Source organism: Drosophila mojavensis, unplaced genomic scaffold (genome assembly GCF_018153725.1).
Source record: "Drosophila mojavensis isolate 15081-1352.22 unplaced genomic scaffold, ASM1815372v1 contig_36, whole genome shotgun sequence".
Taxonomy (NCBI): Eukaryota; Metazoa; Arthropoda; class Insecta; order Diptera; family Drosophilidae; genus Drosophila; species Drosophila mojavensis.
The window spans coordinates 1,500,786-1,527,074 of NW_025318858.1; the positions used below are offsets into that span (position 1 = coordinate 1,500,786).

General features: G+C 42.1%; 2 protein-coding genes across 14 annotated transcripts in view; one reads left to right on the forward strand and one right to left on the reverse strand.

Annotated features, from left to right (window-relative positions):
* The first annotated feature begins 87 nt into the window (after nt 1–87).
* LOC6575709 lies at nt 88–889 on the forward strand. Its single transcript, XM_002001678.4, has one exon. It carries the CDS (start codon nt 363–365, stop codon nt 747–749), a length of 387 nt encoding a protein of 128 aa, XP_002001714.1. The 5' UTR covers nt 88–362; the 3' UTR covers nt 750–889.
* Nucleotides 890–1,836: 947 nt separating this feature from the next.
* The window catches only part of LOC6575710 (piezo-type mechanosensitive ion channel component), a 39,473-nt gene continuing 15,020 nt past the window's right edge, over nt 1,837–26,289 (reverse strand). Inside the window, exons 2-31 of one of the 13 annotated variants that reach the window (XM_044008989.1) lie at nt 22,614–22,894; nt 21,549–21,813; nt 21,185–21,477; nt 20,467–20,593; nt 20,203–20,322; nt 19,967–20,129; nt 16,924–17,160; nt 16,646–16,843; nt 15,995–16,554; nt 15,289–15,928; nt 14,728–15,220; nt 13,865–14,672; nt 13,641–13,798; nt 12,786–13,456; nt 12,467–12,719; nt 10,882–11,027; nt 10,193–10,468; nt 9,097–9,450; nt 8,944–9,020; nt 8,292–8,573; nt 7,162–7,197; nt 6,625–6,852; nt 5,467–5,605; nt 5,044–5,405; nt 4,831–4,977; nt 4,621–4,765; nt 3,625–4,558; nt 3,013–3,565; nt 2,625–2,766; nt 1,837–2,564 (exon numbers count right to left, since the gene is read on the reverse strand). In XM_044008989.1, the coding sequence (XP_043864924.1) occupies nt 2,352–2,564; nt 2,625–2,766; nt 3,013–3,565; nt 3,625–4,558; nt 4,621–4,765; nt 4,831–4,977; nt 5,044–5,405; nt 5,467–5,605; nt 6,625–6,852; nt 7,162–7,197; nt 8,292–8,573; nt 8,944–9,020; nt 9,097–9,450; nt 10,193–10,468; nt 10,882–11,027; nt 12,467–12,719; nt 12,786–13,456; nt 13,641–13,798; nt 13,865–14,672; nt 14,728–15,220; nt 15,289–15,928; nt 15,995–16,554; nt 16,646–16,843; nt 16,924–17,160; nt 19,967–20,129; nt 20,203–20,322; nt 20,467–20,593; nt 21,185–21,477; nt 21,549–21,813; nt 22,614–22,677 (9,084 nt within the window). In that variant the 5' untranslated portion in view covers nt 22,678–22,894 and the 3' untranslated portion in view covers nt 1,837–2,351. Of the gene's footprint in view, nt 2,565–2,624; nt 2,767–3,012; nt 3,566–3,624; nt 4,559–4,620; nt 4,766–4,830; nt 4,978–5,043; nt 5,406–5,466; nt 5,606–6,624; nt 6,853–7,161; nt 7,198–8,291; nt 8,574–8,943; nt 9,021–9,096; nt 9,451–10,192; nt 10,469–10,881; nt 11,028–11,363; nt 11,430–12,466; nt 12,720–12,785; nt 13,457–13,640; nt 13,799–13,864; nt 14,673–14,727; nt 15,221–15,288; nt 15,929–15,994; nt 16,555–16,645; nt 16,844–16,923; nt 17,161–17,675; nt 17,733–18,934; nt 19,136–19,966; nt 20,130–20,202; nt 20,323–20,466; nt 20,594–21,184; nt 21,478–21,548; nt 21,814–22,613; nt 22,895–26,289 lie in introns of all 13 variants that reach the window. The other 12 variants (XM_015164775.3, XM_015164774.3, XM_015164773.3 and 9 more) reach the window with 12 other exon arrangements.

Genomic DNA, 26,289 nt, shown 5'->3' on the forward strand with positions numbered 1-26,289 from the left:
TGTTCTCCCTGAGGGTCTATTGCGACCCATAGAACACATTTTAACTGACTGCAATTCAGCTGCGGTTACTAACGAGCCGTACAAGGCCGGGGTACGCCTCTTATTCAACTTTTTGTTACACCTGCTCGGCCAATGCTTAGTTAATAGGTCAGTTGCAAGGTTCTTTTTGTGCAAGCCTCTGGCAAATCTGTTTGACTTGTCAAGCCCTGCAGTTCAGCTTTATGCAATGCCATCGGCCAAGGTGTATCGATTATGTGCCAATGCCCTCCAGTTATATCACCTTCAAGCCGTTGTGGGGCTATAAAAGCAACGCGTTCGTTGCTCACTCCGTTTAGAACGTTTACAGAGCTTGACGAGTCAGCATGCGAGCACCCGAGTGGATGAGCACTGAGATGGCACGGCTCACGTCCAAGCTGGAGCGCTATAAGCCCACAGGCAGTGGCTACAATCGCATACAGTCCATTCGCCTGTCCAAGAGTGTGACGCAGATGCTCAACAATCCTTTGCCCAACGCAGCGACACGCGCCAACACCATGAAAGCCAGTCAAAGGCAGCCGAGTGGCCAGCAGGAGGACGCCTTTACGACTCCTAGCCGGCGTGGTGTGCTCAGTCGCAGCGAATCCCAATGGGAGGAGGTCTACCCAGCCATCAAATTCAATCGACAGCAGAGCAGCGACAGCGCCAACAGCCTGGACAGCAGCGACAGCAAATTTACGCACTATCGCAACTGCTCAACGCGCATTACATGAACGAGCCATTAAGAAAATATATTTACAAATTTTATATTATTTATAAATGTGTTAAAATTGTTTTTTATTTTTATTAAATGTTAGTTTGTTAAATAAATGGTATTCCGAAGTCTTGATGAATTCGGCTGAGTCCAACTAAAGTTTGCATTGGAGACCTTAAATAAATTTGAGCTGAAAAATAATAGATTAAGATTTGAAGGCCCCAGATCTGATAGCTTTGTCTTGATTTTAGGCCCATACATAATTCAAAATAGAAAAGATGGACTATTCACATTTTCATAAAGAAAAACTTCATTTTGCAAGAAAAAAAATTTAGTTTGGATTGCAGTTAGTTTTTTTTCAATATTGATCAACTTAAATTAGGTACATTTACTTCTTTTTTATTTATTAAATAGTACATTTAAGTTTTACAATCAATTTGTTCGTTGCTTGGTACAAAAATTAGTTTAGGTATTTTTTTCTGATTTTTTTTATTTTTTTTTTACATTTATGAATTCCGTTTAAATTTATATAAAATAGCATGTAAATTTTTAGTTGGCGTGTGTGTATGGTGTGTGTGTGTAGTTCAACTATAGCTAATTGGAGATTGCCTATTCGATATACATTTGCATATGTATTTGGTATGCAGGCATAGCAGATACAGTTTGATTTGATTTTGATTTTGATTTGATTTGAAGCCTTTCAGTTTGATATGAAGCAAATGACATTTTGCGATATTACAAAGAAAAAACATGTGATATATGTGATATGCCTAGAAATAAATTCAACGCTCCTCTATACATATAAGCAAACATACACAGATAACTATATATTGATATACATAGATTTTAGTCTATAACAAACATACAGATACGTAATATCATTTTATATAAGGCAACATAAATACAAATTCAATTTGAAGCTTGCGCACACGACACGAATTTACATATGATATATGACATTTTATTATATTATATATATATAAACATATACATGTATATAAAAACATTATGTTTCATGTTTGAACTTATGCAAATAAGTTGAATGCTTTTGCATGCATAGTTTAATTATTTGTTTTTCGTTTTGTAAAATGCTAAAAATCCCTGAATATGAGTTCTCATTATTATTATTATTATAATAAATATTTTCATTAGAGTTTATACACATATACGTTGTTATGACTTAGTTAGATAACTTAGGCGAAATCTCTATCAATTCGTTTAGCTATTCATTTCTCGTTTTTGTTTCTCTTGCTCTATTTAACAACACTTTCTGCTTACAATTAGTTATTTTTTGTTTTAGTTACAATTCCTATTCAGTATGCATAGATCTGTATTGTATGCCCTATGGAACATGCACTAGATAACATTTTCACACGGCAGTACTTGACAAAGTTTAACTACATACAGAGAGTAATTAATTGTAAGTGTATTTGATGTGTGTGTGCGTGTATTGATTTTTGTTTTTCTTGTATATGCTTTCTCTCTAACTAATTGCAGTATAAATTTAAAAAAGGACTATGAAACCTACGTTAACGCAATCTCCCTATGTATAAACATATACGTACTTAAATATACGTAAACAATACGCTAGTTAAACTCAAACATTTAGATTAGACCTATGTTATTGTTGCTGTTGCTGCAGTTGTTGTTGTTGTTGTAGTTGCTCAGGTCGACGCACACTCATGCGACTGGGTATGGAATCGGTGTCACCATCATCATCCAGATAATCCTCCTTTGGACGGGTCCATTTGATCAACGTTTCGGGCGAGCGATATAGGAAGAGCAATTTCGCAAAGAGATCCTCCTCCAAAGCGAATTCCAGAGCCTCACGCACCTGCAAGGTAAAAGAGTGTTAAGACTTCTGATGTACAATTTGTAAGCAGCATTGACTCACTAGGTATATATCCAGACATAGCTGTAGCACACGATCCACATAGGGCAGGTCCTCGAACATGATTTTTCGATTTTGACCGCCAATGAAGGATTTCATGAAGCGCGAGGCCAATAACACAAATGTGGTATAGAGACCAATGATGCTGTGGAAGGATAGAGAAAGCGATATTATATATGTGGGTATATGTTATTAGACTTGGAATTAGACATGGGTAAGTTTTCAATTATCATTAGCTTAGTCATCAGTCATTCATTATTCAATCAATCAGTTGATCAATCATTAGTCAGTCGTTATTCAATAGACCTTAACATTAACTCTTAGTCATAGCTCATCAATCATCTCTCGTCAGCCTTATATATAGAGGTATAGACAAAGAGTTTCGACTCACCCGCCAGCTGTTAGAAAACTGAAGGTCGATGGGAATTTCTTGTCATTGAACGTGTACATGACAATGCCCGAGCTGCAGTTGCTGTAGGCCAAGTCTTTCAGTGTCGTGTTGTAGAAGTTATCATAGCAAAAGTCGCGTATCTCCCACCACAAGCCATTGGTGGCATTATCCCGATGCATTTTGATGACCAGCGGGCGGTACTCCTGCTCCTTGCCGCTCAGCACGGTTACGACGAACGCATCGCCCGAGTTGAGCACCTTTATGAACTTGGGTATCATTTTGGGTAGCACCACGACGACTTCGCTTGAATTGCCACTCGCTTTGCTGGTGTCGGCAGTGATGGTGTCGTTGGCATTGCTGGTGTCATTGGCATTGCTATTGCCATTGCCCTCCAGCTGCTCATAGGTCTCGTTTAGCATGTTGATGAGCGCCGTGCGACCCTCAAATGTTTCGTCCAGCTTGATGATGTGCTCGTCGCCCACGTTCTCCTTAAGACCCTTGGCAGGCGCCTTGCGGGTCAACGAATAGGAAAACCGGGCAATCAGAGTGTGATCTAAACAGAAATTATATTATATTATTGAAGAGCATTAGATTTAGAAATCTTGAACTCACTGTTACGCAAGTCATTGGTCAAGCGCTCCCTATCCGGCGGAGCTATGTTCCACAGTGAAGGCGAATTGCCCGCCAGCTTGACCGCAGCTACATCCGTTGCGTCGTATCCCGCTACGAAGGTCAAGGCTTGTTTGTTCTTGAGAAACGCATTCGTCATTTGGCCATACATTTTGGAGTCAATCTCAAAGATGCTGTCGTAGTTGTTGGTCGTGTAGATGGGCTCGTAGGGGCCGATGCGTATGGACAAGGACACTTGATACGGCACGTTCGAGGTGCCCACCGCGTTGCCCAGGGCGAACAGACAGAGTGGACCCCAAATACAGATGACAATCAAGAGGACGATCGTGCCACCCATTATCAGTTTGGATAGCGATGCCTTTTTCTGGGCGCGCATTGCTGGGAAATCCGTTTCCGATTGTCGTGTGCAGCGTATGAGATAGATATTGGAGAAGATGTCCTCCATCTTGAGCCAATCGAAGATGGTCATGGTGCTGTCGATGCACACCCAGTCGAGTATGGTGCGCAGCTCATAGAGGAAGGGAATTTGCATGTAGACCTTAAACGCAATCATGTTGACCATCGAGAAGCCCTTGGTAAAGAAGTTGCCCAGAATGCGCTTCGGATAGCCGGACTTGATCTGATACGAGCTCAACAGCATATAGAAACACTTGATCACGTAGAAGATAATCGGCGGAGCGAGCGAGTTGAATGTTCGCTCCGTCACCGCTGGCACCACGAAGAACATCCAGATGTGTATGCCAATCACGGAGAGGAAATGGAATATGATCTTTTTGACCAGAGCCTTGCGCAAATACAGCGCCCGATCGATGACAATCAACAGGAACTGCACCAGCAACATGATCAGGAAGGGCACAGGCACTTTATTCTCAGCCAAATAGGTCTGTACGCCGCCATCGCTTTCCGTTTGTTGAGTCTACAAAGAGGAAGGAGAGATCATTGTATTGCGATTTGAAGAGTAGGAATTTCTGCACTCACGCCAAATGCCGTAAAGCCAAAGAGCAGCACAAAGAAGTTGACAAAGTCGCAGAGGAACATGAGAGCATAAACATCGGTAGCCAGTCGGGATTTGTGCACCAGACTGAAGAAGAACTTATGCAGCGATGAGGTGTACTTGGTGCGTCTGTAAGGCAGGGGACGAAGATAAATTAGTAAAAGGAAGAAACAATTGTGCCTAAGATGGCTTACTCCAATTGATTGATGGCCGACTTGGTATATTCCGGCGAACCAGGCAGCGAGGCCTGGCTGACCTGCAGGCTAAGCTTCTGGGCGGCATCCTCATTAAGCTGGCGAGAGTCCGGCTGGGACATGTTGTCGCTATCCTCGCGCTCATCGCTGGAAATGGATGAAAGTACAATTGAGTTAAAGGACGACCGAGCAACACCCTCGATATCCACTCACATGCTGGCTGTGGGCTTGGCAAACTGTTGGTCCGTATCCTTGTAGCCGGACTTCCACAGACCCTGCGACTTGAGCAGATAGCGATGCAGGAACAGGACCAAAAGCAATATCAAGTCGTAAACTGCATAATGCGTCTTCATCTCAACTCCGAAGATCTTCGCCGTGGTCAGGGGCTGATTGATCAAGTCGTGGTAATTGGCCCAGATCAGCTTGAACTGAAAGATGCACTTGACCAGCACAATCGCCTGGGTGTACGCAATCAAGGTCACCCAGAAGGTCTTCGTGGGACGCGGCAGTGACAAGGTGCCCCAGAGGAAGACCATAAGTGGCAGAGGTAACGAGATGACACTAGCATTAACCACCTGGAATCGAGAGAGTTGAGATTCAATAACAGTTTAAACATGAATTCCGCTGCAAACTCACCTGATTGATGAACACCACAATGTAGCATATGAGATCCGTGTTGGCCAACAGCGCGTACCACGAGGAGATGAGCACCTCGACAATGATGTGATGATCCCGCTGCGCAAAGTTCTCCTCCTCCAGATTGAAGTCGCCCGCGCTGCAATTGCCCAGAACACGAATTAGACGAGGAAAGATCAAGATTTCGATTCAACTAGGAATTTCTATACAGGATTAGCAATTCGCATGCCTGGCTGCTGGGTGCGGAGCCTGTGCGCTGCATGCGACGCACTCTACATTGCGCTGTGATCGTGCAGCGATCCCAACAGAGATCGTCTTATAACTCGTACAACTCATAAATCGCGGATTATCAATATAAAGCCACAAACAACAACAAATACATACATACATACTAGCAAATAACGCACAAAGAGTGGCATGGACTTGAATTAAAGCAGATGCAAATCAATTACTTATAGACAGCCAAAGATATATGTATATATAGAGAGATAGAGGAGGAGAGAGTATAGATAGAATATGTATATAGTAGAGAGATAGAGTGTATTAGTTAGAGAGTTAGGCGGTGCAATCGGAGCTGGAACTTCCGAGATGTCTGATGCTGATTGTCAGCAGATCTCGACTTATTGTATATATGGGTTATCATTAAATTTTAAATTGATAGATGGAAGATAAATGGGTTCAGCCTGACCCTCAAAGTCTATTCTTTAACTCTAAATTTTATTGTAACAATTTCATATAATACAAATTATTCAATAATATCCAATTGAAACTAAGTAATCTATGGAGGTATGGAGCTCTTCCATTTCAGGAGAACCTAAATTACTCCTCTAGTAATAAACCTAGCTACAACAAAAACTCGACTCCGATTGCCTCGATGACTCTGGAGTTACAGAGAGTTAGATATAGTATTATAGATAGTTAAATATATAGAGAGAGATGAAAGAGAGTTACGATGAGCGTGTGTTCCATGTGATCAGGCTGAGGTATGTATATATAGTAGAAAGGTTACAATTAGCCACAGTAACAACAGCAACAGCAACAACAACAGCAACAGCGCTACGAGTACTTGCAACTGGTTGATGGGGTAGACCGTGGGTGTGTGTATGTATGTGTGTGTGTGTGCGTGTGTAAGTCTAACGAAGTAGGCGTGGTCAATACCTGTCCACGTGCTCGTAGGACCAGTGTTTGCTGAGCGAACCCGAACCAATGCTCGCCTGCTGCTGATGATGAGCTGGATAATGATGATGTTGATGGGGATGCTGGTGATGAAGGGGCGTGTGAGACGGCTGAGGCGGTGGCGGCGGCGGCGGCAGCTGCTGCTGCACGCTGCGCTCAATAGATGGCGCTTTAATGCGTATTTCTGGTAGGCCGCAATCCGATTTGCGGCTATATAGAAAGCGCCAAAGAGGCAGGCAATGCATTGACATGTGTATGTATGTATGTGTGTGTGTATGTATGTATATTCGTATATGTATTTGTATTTGTATCAAAAATGCACAGTTATAATTGAGATGAGATACGAGTAAGTAGAAACAAAATATTTTGCTCAATAATAGAGTATTAGAGGTGTTGTTATATTAGTAGATCCTTAAGAGAAATATAGATATATATCGTATGTATATGTCTGTGTGTGTGTGTGTGTGTATGTATGTAATACTTAAGATATCGATGTTAAACATGTAGAGATTTACTTACCCTTTGATCGGCGGCGATGAACTGATTGATTGTTTTCTATAAACACAAAAGTTTTTCAGATGAATCGAAATGCGCGCAGAACAAATGTCAAAATGTAAGATAAAAAATATATAAAGAAATTAGTAAAGATTTTGTTGGTTCAGTTTTAATTCAAAATTAGATTAGAGTTAATTTTTTTACACTTTCAGTTGTTTACTTACAAATTTTTTCAAAATAAAACGTGAAATAAAAAAAAAATTAAATAAAATAAAAATGAAAAAATGTTCTTATCAAATTAAAGCATCATTGTGAACTACAATAGCCAGATATGATTATTCTTTTATGTATTTTAAATTCGATGTCACTAAATGTTAAACAAAAGATTAAGAACAGAGCACAGTGAAGCACATGTTGAACGAAAGCGATTGGGAAGATGGGACTCTAAAGCTACAGCAAGATCATATGAAATGTTTATAGAAGCACATAAATTCTGATATATGACATATAAAATGCATTAACTATTATAATATATATCTAGTATATATACTCCAATTATTACAATATTTATATATTAGTAGTAAAACAGAGATTTAGCTATAGTTAGCTATACGCCAGCAGCTCAACATAGGATTAGCATGGCTATAAGATATTCAGCGTTGATAACGTTGACAGTTATTATAGAGTAAGCTGGTAAATAGCTACTCAACATAGCATTTTATTCATATTAACATGCCTGTAGCAATGAAATGAAAATAGATACCTAAGCATAGACGTTTTCTGTTAATAACATTAAGTAAATTGACAGAGTATGTTAATCAACAGCAGCATAAGATAGCATTAAAGTTCTAATAACATGAATTTAAGCATATTTAACATAGCTGCTGTAAGCCATGGCTGTTGAGTAACAGTTGTTTCAGATAACAGTTGGAGTGCTAATAATAATGCTATTTACAGCATAAGCAGGTAACATCTTAAATATTTGAAGTCCTTCCCTCATTCTGCTAACAAGTTATTTAACAGTATAGGAGAAATGTTGCTTGAGCTGCTCTTGCTAGGGGATAGTTTAGTTGGCTTATAGGGAATGTTAGTTGGGTTAGGTTTTTGGAAGCATTTCTGATTCTTGGATAGGTTCGTAGTGGTTTTCGCTTTACCTAGAGAATGCTGCATCAACGGTATCTACGGGCAACTCGATGATATCTTCGCCAGCGTGCGACTCTTGGTGGGGCGTACTGGTTGCCGGTGGCTTAACGTGTGCTTGTTCTGGCGGTGTGAGCGGTGTGATTGTTGCTGTTGTTGTGTCTAGTGTTGTGCTGGTGTGATTGTTGTCTGTGGGTGTTATTGTTGTATCTGTTGTTGTTGTTGTTGTTGTTGTTGTGGCTGCTGCCGTAGCCAGCTGTGAGCGACGCGGTGTGGATGATGAAGCTGGCTCATCACTAATATTCAAAAATATTCAAAAAACAAAAATAATGATCACGCAACATTTGATGTGAGCGATGCGAGATGAGTCGGTTGTTGTTTGTGTTGTTTGATTGTTTGTTTGTTTGTTTTGTGGAAGCAGGTACACAGTTTCAAACACACGTAACACAAAAGGTAACATATGCAAATAAATAAAAAATAAATGAAATAAAAAATTAAATAAATCAAATCAATTCGTCAGAATATTCAACACAAGCTCAAACGGAACAGTTAAACAAAAATTAAAAATATATAAATAAATACAAATAGAAATTCAATATATATAGTTAGGATAGTTAAACGCAAGCGGCGCACACGCCCATCTAAGCCTAAACGCCCATTAAATACCTCTCGAGATTCGATTTCAGAAAATGGAACATGGCCGCGGCGCTGGATAGGCCCAAACGATTCAGCGAGCTGGATTCCTGCCAGAATGAGAGAGAGAGATAGAGAGAGTGAGATTATTCAAGCTACAGTGAGCACTCTACATGTTGTACATACTTTGAGAGTTTTCTTCTCGCCCGCTAGAATTCGATTGACGAAGCGATAATTGCGAGAGAAGCGGTTCAGGCGTATGGTCAGAGTGACCAGGAAGCCCTCCAGCAATCGTATTATGGGATTCGTATCGAAATCCTCATCTGAATCCTTGGCCGTCACATCGCCGCTATCCGGTTCCATTTTCGATTTACTGTCCGAGGTCTCCTTGGAGGCGACGGGCGCCGTCGTAGACGCAGCTGGCAGATCCGTAGTATCCTTGACCAGCTTCGAGGTGCTCGTCGTTCCGGCTGCATCGCGCTCCTTCGAGACGCCTTTGCTGGTCGACGGAAAGAAGTCCGTGGGCGCATCCTTCGATTTCTGTGAACAGTCGGAAGCGAATAAATAAATTATTATAATATACAAATTCATGTTTCATTAATAGAAAACAACATTAAGACAAGAAAACGAAATTAAGCTAAGATAGATAAAAACAATTTAAAATGTGGCAGGCAGGCGCCACCGACTGCATAATACTCGTTCACAGTGCAAAGCTGTGAGAGGCACTGACTAATCTGGTAAATAATATATAGATCTACCAATGAAGATTTCCTAAACTAGGCATAAATATAAATCTAGAGTATTTTTCCGCATTTCAGATCTCTAACATCAGGAGTAGAGAAATGACTTACGTTTAGATGGAAGAACGGACGGACGGACAGATAGACGGACACTGGGAAAGACTGATAGCAAGACATAGGTAAACTAATAAATAAGAAACTAATATACCCTTTACACTTTGTGAACGAGTATACAAAATTATGTCTATATATGTATATACAAATGTTGTAGTTGTTGTTGTATTTGTACAGTATATATATAAATAGGCTTATATAGTTGATAGATTAAAAGTGAGTGCGCCAACAGTTGCAGTTGTTGTTGTTGTTGTTGTTGCTGCTGTCGTGATCAAATATATATATATATATGTATGTATAGAAAATATATAGCAAATGCTGTACGATAAACACTTGGTTCAACAGGTGCGCCAATTAAAGGAATGTTCTGTTTGCTGCACACTCACAACTGCCTCGGCGCCATGGGGACTGGGGGGCGGTGTTTGCGCATCGAGCAGCATCTGGCTGCGACGCCCGAAGTCAGCTGGTTCGGAGAGCGTCGAGGTGCGTATGCCAACGTCGCACTCAATGGTATCGTCGTCATCGGCGTTCTCATCTTCGCCGGCAGCACCGCCGGCACGCTCCGCCGTCAGCTCGTCCCGCTCGTCCAGGCTATTGGCCGCGATATCCTTGAGCGCTATGCGAGAGCCCGGCTCGGAGGCATAGGACCTCTCGCGCATATACAAATGACGGCGATACTCCGCATCGTTCAGATCCTTCCACACCTTTTGTTTACGTGTGTTTTGTGGGTGTGTGTGTGTGTGGCAATAATGTCAGAGCATTGGAGGATGGCGTAATTTATAAGGGAATTTACAGTAGATTATGGGAATCGGTATATCCAAGGCTGCAAACTGGACTCAGGTTGAACTTATGCGAATACGGTCTCTCATCGGAGATAATGTTAGTAATCATGCTAATGCTAATGAAAATAATGATAATGATGAGTTCATGAGGAATACCCCGATTCACAAAAGCAAACCTAAGAGCGAGATATTGGTTTGCAGCCATGGTATAATATATGTATGTATTCTATAGAAGGAACATGCATAGACCATGCCATTCGCTATCAAAATCTACATAACTAGTATGCTCCATCGTTACGCTGAAAGAGAACTAATGCACAGAGTACTTCACTTACATCATAAAGAGTCTTGCGTCGTTGCATTTTCATCTCGCTCTCCGTAATGTTCTCCTCCTCCAAGAAGTCGATTTCATCGTGTATCAGATCCAGCTCGAACTTGTCATCCATTTCCTCAAACATGTAATAGTCGCCGGCTCGAGTAGCTTTTGTCGTTGAAGAAGAAAAACATTATTAGATTTCGGGAAAAAGCAAATCTTAGCTCTAATGACAACATTTATAGATGGTTAATAAATTGGCTAAAATATAATTATCTAGGATTGTAAATATTTTATTATACAGAGAAGTTTAGAGCAACATTCATGCAGCTTGTAGAACCACATATATAGAGATTGTTATATATAGAATAGCAACAGATTATATACAAGGCAAGGCAAAGTCTTCAACTAGATTCTAAATATATATATTATGGATTATGGAGATTTTCTTTTTCTGGATGATAGAAATCAAGCACAACAAACAAAATCAAAAATAAACTTTACCATGTGGATGCAATTTAATTTCCTTCCTTCTGCGTACTGTGGGTGCAGGAAGTGGATAACCATGGTCTATAATAAAATCACACGCACACAGATACATATGAGAAAACCAAAAGTAAATCATATAAATAAATGATATTGTAATTAAATTATAATCAAAAGTAAATATATTTCCATTCGGCTAGCCGAAAGCGTTTAAGATTTGTGGTTAAATTAATTTTTTTTTCTATGAGACTTATATAAGATTAGTTTTTTATGAGTATATAATAAGTATATCTCAAATAAATCAGATCTGCATTATCGTATTGTATTTTTCCGATATCAAAGTGTAATTTAAATAAACAATTTAAAATAATCTCTTAAATTTTCAAATTAAAATAATTTTGGATAACTTGCTTAAGCTGAGCATCACATAGAAAAGCAGGAAGAAAGCCAATGTAGAATAAAAAAAAATTAAATATGCAAAACGATTTGGTTTGTTTCGCTTGTTTTAATTACAAAATATAATTTTTATATTTAACATTTAGCTATAAATTTTAAACAAATTTTAGAATATTTTTTTAAATCAATATCTTTAAAATTAACTGGAGCAATTTTTAAAACATATTTTTTAATTGCAAATATTTTTCAATCATTATGTTCTTAAGCACATTGTAGCAAAAGCATAAAAATGATTTTTTCATACAAAATTTCATTATTAAAGTATTTTTAATAGAGCGCTTGGCAAACGTTTTGAAGTAGTAGTAAAACATGGAGAAGAAATTTGAGTCTCAAGAGGATTTTCAAGATATTTAAATAAGATATAGATGTTTTATTTTACACTTGTATAAGCGCGCATAGCTCTGATAACGCTTCGGGCATTGACTGGACAAATCAATGCAGTATATATAGCTATGTATATATTGGTATTATAAAAGTAAAACCTCTAGGAAAAGTGTTATTTACATATGTAGTTGGGTTTTTCGTCTTGCTCGAGTCCTGCTACACAGGAGCTCAGTAAATTTTATTGGATCACGCACATTGAACAAAATGTCTTTGTACAAGGTTTTCATCATTATAGGAAAAGTAAGTTATAAATAGAAATGGAAATAAGATTCATCCAATACATGGTCCATGCAGCAGAGCGGGCTCATAGAAGGCGCACATCAACGACTCCATATAGTAGGCCGTACCGACGGGTCCCCAGCTATGCGGACGCTGTGCAGCACTCAGTGCCGCCTCGTCCCGGGCGCCGGACAGATTGCTGGAGCGCTGCAGACGTTGTGCCTCGTCCAGGGAGTAGTTGGCGTTGCCCATGCTCTGGTGGCGCCGATGAAGCGACTTCTCTCGCATCGTAACCAGCTCCTCACGCTCCGCCGACTGCGAGACAACAAGTGGAGAGTTATCCCTGGTGTTCTCTAACTGCTCGGGCAGCCAAATCTTTACCACGTTCTGCTTGAGAGGCGAGCGCTTGATGGACACCGTCTCGTTCCAGGACACGGCTGCATTGGTGGACGATTGCCGACGATGCTGGCGGCGCAAATTGGGCGTCGGATTCGCCGAGCTGCCCGCACTCGAGGCCAAGGCCGTGGCATACGAGGCCAGAGGCGGCACCAGGCTTTGCATGTTCATGTTTTGTCCACTCTGCTCGGACGGCGCCAGGCCCAGGGAAATGCGCTTCGGTTCCAAGAAGCCCTCGGTCAGCAGGGCTGACAGTGCCTCCGTGCTCGGCGTGTTGGGCTTCGAGGGAGGCAAGGAACAGGTAGAGAAGGTAGGACTAGGCCCAATGGCAGCACTTACAGCTGTTGGTGGCTTGATCCCCGGCAAGTTCTCCTCGCTCAGCGACTGCACATCGACATAGTTGGGCTCCTCCTCGCAGGGCATTATATTAATCTCCGGCTCAATGACGACAGCTGCATCGGCGCTATCCACGCTCTCGGCGCTGCTGCTGCTGCTGTGACTCGACATCAGGGAGGCGCGCGCTGGCGAGGATGTGCCCGAGCTGGAGCTGCCGCCATCTGGCGTCTGATAGCCCGAGCCCTGGCAGGAGACGAAACTGCTCTGATGCGCCAGCGGCGCTTCCTCAGCCAAACTCGGCTCCAAAGGCGTGCGCCGCCCTTTGATTCAAGCCGGAATTAGAGTTAACACACACACACACACGCGATAAACAAAACAAAATCGAGACGACAATTTCCATAGTACAAAATGCAAAAACATATGGAAAATAGCAACGCGACCAAAAAGAAAGTGGAGCGAGTCCAGATACAAAATCCCGATGCAGCAAACCCAAAGCCGACTTACCATCAAAGTGCGTCTGCTTGTCCAGTGGACGCAGCATCTTCTGTTGCGTGGCCCGGATGCGCTCCATCTTCCGCTTGATCTTGTGCAGCACCTGCTTCTCGTGATCGTGACGATGGGCAATTTGCTTCTGCCTCAAGCTCTCGATGATGTCCGCGCCTCTGCAAGAAAAACACAGGACACACGAATGAAGCTGAAGGTGTAGCGAATAACCAAAGTCCACCCACCTGGAGGCGAGGATATTGTTGGCTTTTGTGTCCGTGATGATGTGACAGAAGTAGTGGGACTTGAAGATGCGCAGCTGGAATATGATGAAGGCAAAGCAAATGGAGTCCCACAGCAGGACCACTTGATGCGTTATCTTGGGGCATTCATCGGGTCCCAGGGAGAGGTCCGGATCCTCGCCTGCCATCAGCTCCTGATCATGGATCAGGCTGCTCGTGCAGGTGATGCCCAGCATATGCACCAGCCAGCAGCAGTGGGTGGTCAGCGGCGTCATGAACAGGCAGCCCGCCATTTGAATGCTCGTCTTGATGACGATGTTCATCACATTGAAGGCCAACAGCCAATTCCAGCGACTGATGATCGTGTTGATGGGACGCAAATAGAAATCGGAGCCCTGCCAGAGGAAGATGAAGGCGCCAATCAGGTAGCCAAGGGCCAGCAGATCGGCAATATTTGTGCCGGCCAGAAAGACGACCGCCAAGGTGAACCAATAGAAGCCGCAGAGCACGCCATTCTTCAGTATATCCGCATAGTTCCGTATATACGAGCAGAAGTCATGCGTGGGATTGTCGAAGGGCACGCGCCCCAGCTGGGCGATGTCGCCAATGACGCTGCGATTGCTGCCACCCGGATAGTCGTCGTTGGTGGCGTAGCGCTGCTCGATGCAGAAGATGCTCTTCTGGCGATTCAGAATGATGAGCACGATGAAGTCGAAGATGAGCTTGGGCACGTGATTGAAGTGCAGTGCGCCGGGCAGCATGGTCCAGCGCTGAATGCTCTCGCCAAAGGAGCCCTCGTCCCAGGGATAAACTGCAAGCAGGCGGGATATTAATGGAGTAATGGACAGGACAAGTCTTAGACCTACCCATGCACATGCTTGGTGGCAAGCCCACCAGCACTATATACTGCAACAGTATGGAGATGGCAAAGAAGCACTGGAACACGCCCCACACTTTGGCGCACTGCGAGCGCTTGAGCAGCAGCAGCACCACCAGCCAGAGGGCATAGACCACTGCCACAATGTCCTGCCGATAGGTGATTGTCGACACGAGCGCAATCAGCGAGATCTCCATGCCGAACTTGTAGAAGCCAAAGTTAAGCAGATACTTGACTAGGCCAACCAAATCCTGCTCCGCATCGGCGCGTGTGATGTTCTGGAAGAGCAGCTTCGGCTGATTGGCCACGTTCTCGCCAATCTTGACGCGCATCTGCAGCTGGCGCAGCGAGATGACCGCGTGCATGGTGACGATCACCATGTAGATGATGTAGGTGCGCAGCAGGCTCATCAGGCCGCCCTCCACCTTGCTCGCCTTGGTGAGGCCCACCCACTCGGCATTGTTAGCAGTGCGATTGTCGGACTGGAAGAGCAGACGATCATTATATATAGGTCATGATATAAATAATAAGAATCAATCGAGTCACTCACGCAGCTGACATTATATTGCGTATGATCCAGGTACTCAATCTGATAGATCATCTTGGAGAGCACTATGATGGTCACTATGAAGCTAATCAGTCGACTGACCACCACCTGCACCGACTTCCTCGACGTCGCGCCCAGCACACAGAAGCCCACAAAGATGATGTGCAGCACACAGACCTCGCTCACGCTGCACACGAAGGCGGCTATGTAGACGGCCTTCATGATGTGCAGCTCGAGGAAGCGCCAGAAGACGGTCTTGAAGCGCTTGAATATGTATTCCGATTTGTTCTTGATTTTGCGGAACGAGATGCGCACCAGATCTCGCACAGATGTCTCGAAGTCTGTTGTGGCGGCCACGCCCGTTACGCCCTCCGCTGTGTGGCCAACGGAACGACGCAAAGAACTGGCGCTGCCGCGACGCTTCGATGGCGCTGTCTCCGCGGTACCGGGCTCCGTTTGCTTGGGCGCCTGTAGAGCGCCCTGGGCTCCGGCTGCTGTGGGCTGCTGCTGCTGCAGCGAGGCAATGAAACGCTTGTGGAAGTAATGCACCTGAATGACAGTCAAAATGACAATTATCGTGGGCGAGACGAGGTGCAAAAACAGATCCTTAGTCTTGTAGAGCTTCAAGCCAATATCAGCTTGGCTGCAAGAGACAGACACACAGAGTTATTGATGCATTAGAGAATCAAAGTCAGCTTCAACTACTCACAGCGTTTCGGACACATTGAGGTACTCCTTCCAGTAGATGTTGAACTTGTCGAATTGATATGTATAGATCAATATCAGGATGGACATGGCATAGAAGATGAGGAACAGCCAGAAGCCGTACATGATCTTGACCCATGCCTTGGACGACGATTGAAAGACGAGCAAGAAGAATAGGAACAGTGCCATGTAGCAGATGCGAAAGCCGGTCATATCCTCGCCCGTGATGGCGCACAGAAAGATGACTAGGACGAGCAGCCAGATCCAGAGACGGACTAGTAAATTCTTAATCACATCGCCGGCTTTCTTTAGGAACTTTGACGTCTTCTTGCCATCGTTGATGAGGTAGGTGGAGCCCGCCGAGCCGACAGTTATTTGCAGCGGCGCTATGATATCAGCCAAGGTGCTGTCACGCCTCCTGTCCCGCTTCTCCTTGAAGAACTGGCGCGACGTCACCCAGAACATGAGCACGAAGGCAGTTTTGACAATCAGCGGCACGCAGGGGCGCATGTGATTCTCAATGGGTCGCTCGAAGCCGATTTGCTGCAGATTAATGCCCGCCGTCTGGAACCGGATAAAGAGAGAGAGAGAGAGAGACGACACGATTCAGTTAAATGATGTGAAGAGATGGGATTGTTAGGGGTGGGGAACTTACTGAGACCTTGGTAGGTAGCTCATTGTTGTTCAGATCCATGCCATAGATATACTGGGCGACCAGCAGCAGCTCCGCATAGAGCACTATGAAAGGACTCGAGCGCATCATGGCTTTGCGCTGATTCGGTATCATCCAGAGCACATTCGCCCAGAGCAGCAGCACGAAGGTCAGCCAGCTGTGGTAGACAATGGACCAGGCCTAGAAGAGAGACAGAGAGAGAGAGAGAGAGAACGAGATATATGAGTAAGGGAGTATCTCAGAGAGTTTTCTAGACTTACCATCATCAGTATATTTGTGAATATATAGCTGTTCTGATAGATAAAGCCGCCCACGCTGACGAAACCGTAGGAAATCTGATCGAGTATCGAGGTATTGGTATTCTCGTGATCCGAGCGACGCTCCAGCTGATCCAACTGTATGTCGTTGCCACGTGTTGCAGTCGAGGCTGTTGCAGCTGCACCACTCGCATCCACGGCCTGGGTAGCGCGTGACTTGCGCGTGCTCTGACGAACCAGCTAAAGATATATACAGATGATATATGAGTTCAACGGGGAATTTTATTGAAATACTTGAGATTAACATATATACAAAGAAGAGTATTGGGTTCAGCTAGTGGATCGTAGGCTTAGTGGATGTTAATGCTAACCAAACTAGAACTAGATGAGAATTTTAAGAGCTATGTACAAAACAAACCCAAAGCACACGCACACACACACGCGCACACTCACTTACAATTGTATATGTTAGCTAGAGCTATGATTTATGATAGATATACATAGATCGGTATATATGTATACAACTGAATAACTGGACAATACTAGACGAATACATTTAACACAAACAAAACAACAATGTAGAGCAAGTTAGTCAATACACAGAATAGATAGATAGATATAGAAGCTAGAGTTATATGTAGATTCGAGCTGTTTACAGAGTTAGCTAGGGCTAGAGGTTAGTTTCTGGATGTACGGGTGGCGGGGTACGAAATTGGGTTTGGCTTAGTGGCGAAAAGTGAAGTTAGTTTACGTACAGGCGTCGTCTCAGTCGGTTCATTTAACGTAGCACGCTGTTCACGGCGCAAAGACACCTAAAGCAGAAGAAGTAATAAAATAGAGAGCGTAAACAAAAATCAACAAACAAAAGAAAAGAAAAGAAAGAGTATAGCCAAAAGAAAGGAATAATAGCACGAGAAAAAAAAATCTCTCAAAATAAACAAAAAATACGCAGAAAATCGCGCAAGCTTAGCTTAGGGCTTAAGATATTAGTATTAACAGTCACAATACCTCCATTAGTATTAAGAATATTAGTTATAGTCATATACATGGGTCACATTTTATGTATGCCTTAGTTGTGTTTATACATTTTAGATCTTGAGTTATTCTCTAATATATAAAGTCAGCTATAATTTCAGAACTGTGCAACACTTGTAACGTCCCTGAGCTATTTTAATTCTTTATATATCATATATATTTTTTGCTTTTATTTATATAAATGCTTTAAAATTAATTATGTATTATTATATGAATTCGAAAAAAAAAATTCTTTTATTTTTCTAACAATAAAAAATTATTTAATCTAAATAATTTCAGTTTGCATAAAATAAAATTTATGAAATAAAACTTATGTTAAATGATTATTTTTTTTATGATTTTTTTAAAATTAGATAAGTCAAATTAAAAAAAAAAAAAATAAATAAAAATTATATACAACTTTTGGAAATAAATTACTGAAAATTGTTTCCATTTAATAATCTCTAGCTAAAGTTTTTAACAAATTTATTTTGATTTTATTTACATAAAAATTAGTTTATTTTATTGTCTTAGTAGATTTAATGCTTAAAATGATAACAACAAAAAATAATTTTTAATCAACTTAAAAGCAAATTTAAAGTTTTAAGCTTGGAGTTTTGATTCACTTTGTTTTAGATTTAAATGTCTTATTTTAGTTCAAAGGGAAAAGAAGTCTTTGACAGTTCCCGCTTAGTTGGCTCAACAAAAAAAAGTTTGTCGTTAGTTGCAAACTGTTACAATAGATAGCATTTTAGTTAGACACACCCACACACACACACCCACACACACAGACACACATACGTAGAGCTGTCTGCTTTCATCTGAATTGATTGGACTCTATTTCTATATAAGATAGATACTATATAGACTCTATATATAGTCAGTGCTGCAGCATTTGACAGTGGCTGCCACGCAGTCAACGTCCGTTAACTCTATGGGCTTTGGCAAATGCACCCACACACTCACACACACACCGATACACACACCAGCATACGCTTACACTCAGGCGTTGTGTGCGGCTTGTTGTGGCGCCTCCGCCTCCTCCACCACCCCCTCCACTACTCTCCCTGCCGCCGCGTGTTGCTTGCGTTGCGAGCAGCGATAGCTGGCGATTGATTTTGTTGTTGGTGTTGTTGCTGCCGCTGGTGCTGCTGTTGCACTCGAGCTGCTGCCCAAAGGCGGTGGCGGGCTTTGGCTCCAGCTGGGGCGTGGCACATGCCAGGTGGCAGGTTGGCAGGTGACAGCAGCAAAGCAAAGCGACAAGGCGGAGCGACAGTTGTTGTTGTTGTTGTTGTAGTTGTTATTTGGTTAGTGAGCAGTCAATTATTGTTGTTGTTGTTGTATGTGTGCATTAAAGTTTGAATTATATATTTTATATGTTGTGTTAGCGTATTGAGATATTCATCCAATGCAGGCAGGCAGCAGAAAAAGTAGTAATAATTGTAGTAGTAGAAGAAGAAGAAGAGCAAAGAGTGAAGAGAATGACCCAAAAAGTTCTTTGTAAGTTGTTAGTTTGAAAAATAAGTATAAAAATCTTAAGAAATATATATATATATATATTATGGTAAGTAATAGATAGAGCAAGTTATCTTCGAGGCACCGAAGCTGGAATACCCTAGCAGACAGTTGGAAAAATAAAGTTATTTGTAAGCACTTTCTAAATGCACCAATTTTAAGAGAATATACTAAGCATTCAGCTGTATATTATATTTAGAAGAGATCCGAGAATATTATGATAGAACTGCTAGGTAGCAGGTAGCAGGAGGTTAAGGTAACAGCCCACATATACGTATATGTATATGTTAAGCAGCAAGCAAGATATCATAGATTAAGGACTTTGAAACTGAGAGAGACGGACGGACTTATAGTTTTATAAAATTTCGGAATTGTTCAACTACTCAGGATTACAGAAACTTATTTGAATAGATCACATAATTCTATGGCAGTAAACTAAAAGTCCTATGCAAGGGTATTCCAAAAAAGAAAATATTATTATAGTTTGGCCAATCTTAACCGAATTTAGAGCACTTACCCTCGGCTTGATGAGATGTTTTGTGGTCAGCGCCAGGGCAAAGTAGGCGAAGAACAAGGCGAACGGATTCAGATACGAGTCCAAGGTCAAAGTGTTATTGTAGAGCAGAACGCGTATATCTGGCGAGCAATACGACTCGATGAGCGGCTCCAGACCAATCAGACTGAAAGTTGAAATTGGAAACGAAGCAGATTCATTGGAGCAACGGCAGGAGCTCTGTTTGTCCATTGTCTTACCGTGCTGTGAGGCTCGTGTGATTGAGATGACTTTGCATCCAGGGCGTTTGATAGGAGACAAGGCACAGCGAATGCAGCACAAGGACGACCATGACGCAGCGCAGCAACAAAGCAAAGCCACTGAAACCACAAACAAAGGAAGGTAACAACAAAAAGTGTTAGATGAAGGCACGAAAGACAACCAAATTGATTTGATTGCATCGAGAGACGGAGAGAGAGAGAGAGATAGGGAGGAAGAGTGGGAAGGGGGGTAACAACACGCACCGTTGCAGCGTCTGGCAGGTTGCCCAATAAGTGCCCGACAGCAAAAATATTAGAAAATAAAATCCACCTGGCACCGATGGACGCAGTGCGGCCGCAAAGAACAATGTGGCCAAACAGAACAGAGGTGCTGTAAAGGAAGAAGAAGAAACAGATACAAGGAGTGAGTATATATTAATGGCCTTCTGTAAATAGGTGAAGAAAAAACTTAACTGAACAAACACAAGAATAACATTTGCTGCTAAACGTATGTCTATGCTTTGATTATTTACTACCCAACAATAGAATTCAAAGGAAATCTTATCCCTATTAGCTAGAATATAGAATAATAATATATCTCTTGATTCGAATCAAGGTCTACAAATTTAAAGCCATGAAAAATTGAATATGTTACTAACATAGCAACAGCAAACCTAATCAACGTCATATTAGCATTCTGTAAATATTACTACTTTAAAGCTTAGTCAGCGGCAGCTTAACAGTGCTGTATATTTCAGTAACAGTTCCAAGTTATCTGTTAGTATTTACATAACGCATAGTCTTAGTTAACTTTAACATTTTATCCAACTGCATAGCCTGAATTATTTTGTTGATGTTGTGCTCGCACTTAACAGAGGCAATGTTTAACAGTGCGTGACTTTCTAACAGTCTCGCCTGATTGCTATGCATAACAGAGCTTACTGTACCTAACATTTCAGTCACACTTAACAGCGCTACTTACATATCTTTATCAAGCCCTCGAAGTGTATGTGCTGGCTGATCATGGAGACGCGTTTGCGCAGCTGCTGCTGGCTTTGTTGCAGCGGCGTTGTGGCCGTTGCCTGTTGCACATCGGTGCCATTAGAATCGTGGCCAGCGACGGACGGCTCCGACTGGGCTTCAGGCAGCTCGCCATTCTCCAGCTGCTCGGCGCTGAAGGTTTGGTTGGCCAGGCGCTTGACGCTGAGGAAACAGGCCAAGGCCGTGGCAAACACCAGGACCTCGGGTGCCAGCCATTCAATTATGGCCATGGGTCTGGAGCAGAAAAGAGAAAGGTGTAAATTATATATCTGATTTATATGGAGTATGCAAACACTCAAACTCACCTCAAGTCCACGAAGCTCATGAAGCCAATGTGCCGCAGCAGTCGCTGGCTGAACGAGCAGTTGTAGATGGGCAGCGAGACGCTGACGGCAGCCACCTGAAGCGCAATATGACCCAGCAGCACGAAGGCGCTCAAGGAGAGCAGGATAATAAAGAACGCCGTCACAGAGCCCTTAAAGTTGCGCCGCGTCGCCAGCGGTATGAAGGGCGAGATGAAGAACATTAACAGGTACACGAACGAGATGCCCACTGGTCGCATCAGCGATGCTGCAAATGGAAAGCACAGCAGAGTCAGAGAGTTCAAGTTTCAAGTCTTAGGACTTGTCGGACTTTTAATACTCTTTTAACTACACATAAACTTCCTACAAGTTTTACTCTCAGGCGCACTCAATATCAAAGTTTGAATATGCTTGAACTTAATTCATCTAAACTTGATTGAAATGTGTACGATTTCTACTGCAAGTTTCAGAAGTAAACAATCTGTATCTGTATCTGTATCTGTATCTGTATTTGTATTTGTATTTGTATTTGTCTCTGTCTCTGAATCTGTATTTGTATCTGCATCTGTATCTGTATCTGTATCTGTATCTGTATCTGTATCTGTATCTGTATCTGTATCTGTATCTGTATCTGTATCTGTATCTGTATCTGTATCTGTATCTGTATCTGTATCTGTATCTGTATCTGTATCTGTATCTGTATCTGTATCTGTATCTGTATCTGTATCTGTATCTGTATCTGTATGTATATGTATATGTATATGTATATGTATATGTATATGTATATGTATATGTATATGTATATGTATCTGTATTTGTATCTGTATCTGTATCTGTATCTGTATATGTATCTGTATCTGTTTCAAACGACTTCTATATCAGATATCAGAACTAATCTTAGAAGGAACAGGCACATAAAATTACTCGGAAGAGTAGCATAGATAAGAGGATCTTCTAACAGAAAATACGTTTTGAAAAGCTAAATACACAAATGCTTATATGTATACATTTACATATACATATACTTATATATGTATGTAGTGGTTGACAGTGGTTGAGGACACTTACCCAATACCAGGACAGCCGGCACGACCACTCGCTGCAGCACCAGACAAGCGTAGCTGAAGGCCATTTTGTAGCAAGTGTGGATGCAATGTGGTTAAGCTTGGATGAGTGCTGCTGCTCTCGCTCCTCCTGCTCCTCCTCCTCCTCCTCCTACTTCAGCTGCTGTTGCTGTTCACGGCTGTGCGGCTGTGCCCCGTCCCTTGACTCATTCATAAAACTTGCAGGCGCAACAGCAATTGCTATTTCTATGGGCCACCGCTGTGTGAGGACGCAGCGCAGCGCAGCTGGAAATGCAAAAGACAAAAAGGGGGAACCAAAGGAGAATAGAGGAAATAAATTAGAAATTATATTAGATAAGCGACAGACGGGCGGGTGGCAGGGGGCGTGCCACGCAACTGGAGCTGTCAGAGCACGTTACGCCTAATGGCATTTGGCAAGAGGAAGCGTTTTGGCCCAAGTGCAGCCAAGCAAGTGACTGCGCCCTGTTGCGCTTGTCAAGCTTCCTTCCACTAATACTCCTGCCTGCTGCCTGTTGCCTGCTGCCTCCTGCCAGCCGCCTCTTGCCCACACTCTTAAAGCTTTAAGTAGTTTGCCAGCAACTTTTTAATCTCTTGACTTATAAACATTAACTTGGTTTTAATTACAACTAAAAAGCAACAAACAAAACTGTTTTTGGCTGTCGCACAGTTTTGGGCGCGTCCGTCGCGATAAGCAGGACACACACACACACATACACATACACCTATGCCCACACACACACTGAGTGTCGTCTGCTCTTGTGGGCGTGGCTGTGACAGTAGTCACTGCCACACAGCGCACGCCATCCCAACTTGGGTTGGGTTAGTTTCAATTTAACTTTTCCGCTCTGGCTTTTATGCGCGGGTTTGGCTCCTTCTAAAAAGGATCCGCCAAACCTGTCGCCTGCCTGCCTGCCACATGTAATTGACATTCAACGTGCCACATTATGTGGCATTTATATGCATGCACCTTGCGATAACGTTTAGCTAAATCGAACACACATTAGTAGCGCATCCAGAGAGTGAATTTCAGTAAAAGAAAATTGAACAAAATTAAGCTGTTCATGCAGAGAATAGTGACTATTATAAGTATAAACATGTCTAATATAAACACAACATTTTTCAACACCATAACTTAAGTTTCCATCAAGAAATGTAGGTGAAATAATTAAAAAATTAATAAAAGATTGTTTACAAAATTAATGAAATTTTATTATAAATATTTTTTCTGATATTCAGCGAAACAATCAAGCTTTCAATGAATATATGTATGCACATACTTCAACATTCTTCAATTTTTAGGCAATGCCCACAAAAAAGGCTAAGCCTGGCACTTATCAGAATTAATTAAGCATGTGCGAAATATTTAAATCTTTCATATTGAGAAAAATAACAAAGAAAACAAAAGGAACAAATAAAACAAAAGCTGCTCAAATGCTTGAGTGTGTGTGTGCGTGTGTCAGTGCGCTGTTTGCATGCCAAATGCCTACAGAGCCAAAGCTGCTGCCTCTGCCAGCGTCAACGCCGGTCGCCGGCGCTTGCCATTCAAACACATTAAGATAATATGAGCTAATGAGAGAGCAAAAGCGCACATGCACAATGCACACACACTCATGTAGGTTGAGAGCGGGAGAGAAAGAGTGAGAGTGACATCGAGACCGGTATAATTGCGCATATTTAATTAAGCATATGAAAATATTTCAATTTTTTCATAATTTACGCTTAGAAAAGAGAACAAAGAATGCAAGAAAACGAATACAATTAAAGCTTGCGTGTGCGTGTGTATGTGTGCGCGCCAATTTATATGCCAAATGTATGAACAGCTGGTACTAGCGCTGCCGCTGCCTCTCTCGACACGTCGACGTCGACGCCTACGCCAACGTACATTAACATAATATGAGCTAATAAGAGCGCACACAAGAAAATGGACTGAGAGAGTGACTGAAGAAGAGAGAGAGAGAGAGACCGGCATAATTGTTGGCAACATTTAAGCGAACACAGACATTTGCCAGACGCAAAAAGTAGGCTATCGAAAAAAAAGTAGTAGACCCGTGGAGAATAAAAGTAGTGGCTGCCAAAGCAGATGTGTAATGGCAGAATAATGTGAGCAAGGGTGCGACATGCTTACTTAACACAGAGACACAGACTCTGACACAGACACAGACACACAGCCAGACAGATAGAAGTACTTAAACATATGGGCATTGCACAATGATAAAGCAATCAAAAACACAAGCGGAGTAGACGTTGGGGGCAAGAAAAGTAGCAGAAAAGAGTATGGAAAAATTTGGAAATAAAACGAATTGATGAAGCTAAAGAATGTTTAAAGAAAACGAGGCATAAATATGTAGACACCTGTTGATTGTTGACAAATTTGATGATTTTTATACAAATAAAAAAAATGTATAATAAATGTATAATTATATATACAAGTAACTAATTTTTGGCATTCGAACTGGGCTAACTTATTATGTCATATTGTTAACAGCAAAATTAGTGCTAAATTAGATGAATGAGTGCTCAGCCGGTTTATGGCATCATCGCAGCTGACTGAGGACTGGGGAACGTGTGAATGTGGGACATTTCGCATGGAAGGGGCGTGGCTGTGTGGGGGAGAGAGCGCAGCGTTTGGTTGCGCCATCAAAGCTAACGGGCAGATGTTGATATAGACATTGAGCTGCAGATTGGAAGTTAAATTGTCGAAGCATAATAAAGGGAGCTGGGAGGGTTAGATGGGCGGGTAAGCCCTGCCCCTTCTCCATGCACGCCTCTGTTCTATGCATTTCAAATGTCAAATTTGATGCGTGCTATTTGTGTTGCCATTGGCAATGCAAAGCAAATACATATACATATACAGATAGATATAGAATCTATTTATAGGTATATATGTATATATACATACATATATATTTTGAATTGCTTTTGTTTTGGCAGCTGGCAGATGGGGCCTATCACTTATATTTGGAGGCTGACTTCTGGCCTGTTGCTATTTCAATTGGAATTCTGAGTTACAATGTTTGTTTTGGTTGCGTTTTCGCTGCTAAGACGTGACTAGCATATACCCTGTAAGCAGCAAAAGGGTGGTATGAGCTGCAGTTCTAAAATAAATTTGGACGTATTTCAATTACAGCTATCATTCGAATATAAATCTTATCAATATTAAAACAAAAACTTCTACAGGGTATCTTCATAGTCGTCTTACTCTAATCTGTATTTAGTCATTGTTGCCTCTGTTTTGCGTTGTCTCTCGTTTCGTTTACTTGGCACACATATTGAATTGAACATTTCATTGGCAAACTTTGTCTTCGTCTCATGTCGCTTGTGTCGTGTCTCATGCCCCTCCCTTCTCCCTTCTCCCGTCTTCCTTGTCTCTTGTGTGTTGTCCCATGTGGTGGCATGCAATAAATTGCAATGATATTATTGTTATAGCACAAGCAATCAACATTAACATTTATTTAGGCAAATGCCAAGAGAAGCCAAGCCAAGCAGCATTTGCTGGTGTCTCCCCGCACCCCCTCGCATGCCCGATGTGCATTCTCTGTGCACTCTATGCACATCAAGTATACGCTTAAGCATTCTGTGCAACCCTGGGAAGAGTCGCTGTGAAATTTAACGTCTCAGTGGGGCAATTAGCAACGAAATGTTTGACTTTGATAAGTGCT

Bases quoted from the DNA above. Each gene is read 5' to 3' on its own strand.
- LOC6575709 (XM_002001678.4), top strand. From the start codon at position 363: ATGCGAGCACCCGAGTGGATGAGCACTGAGATGGCACGGCTCACGTCC.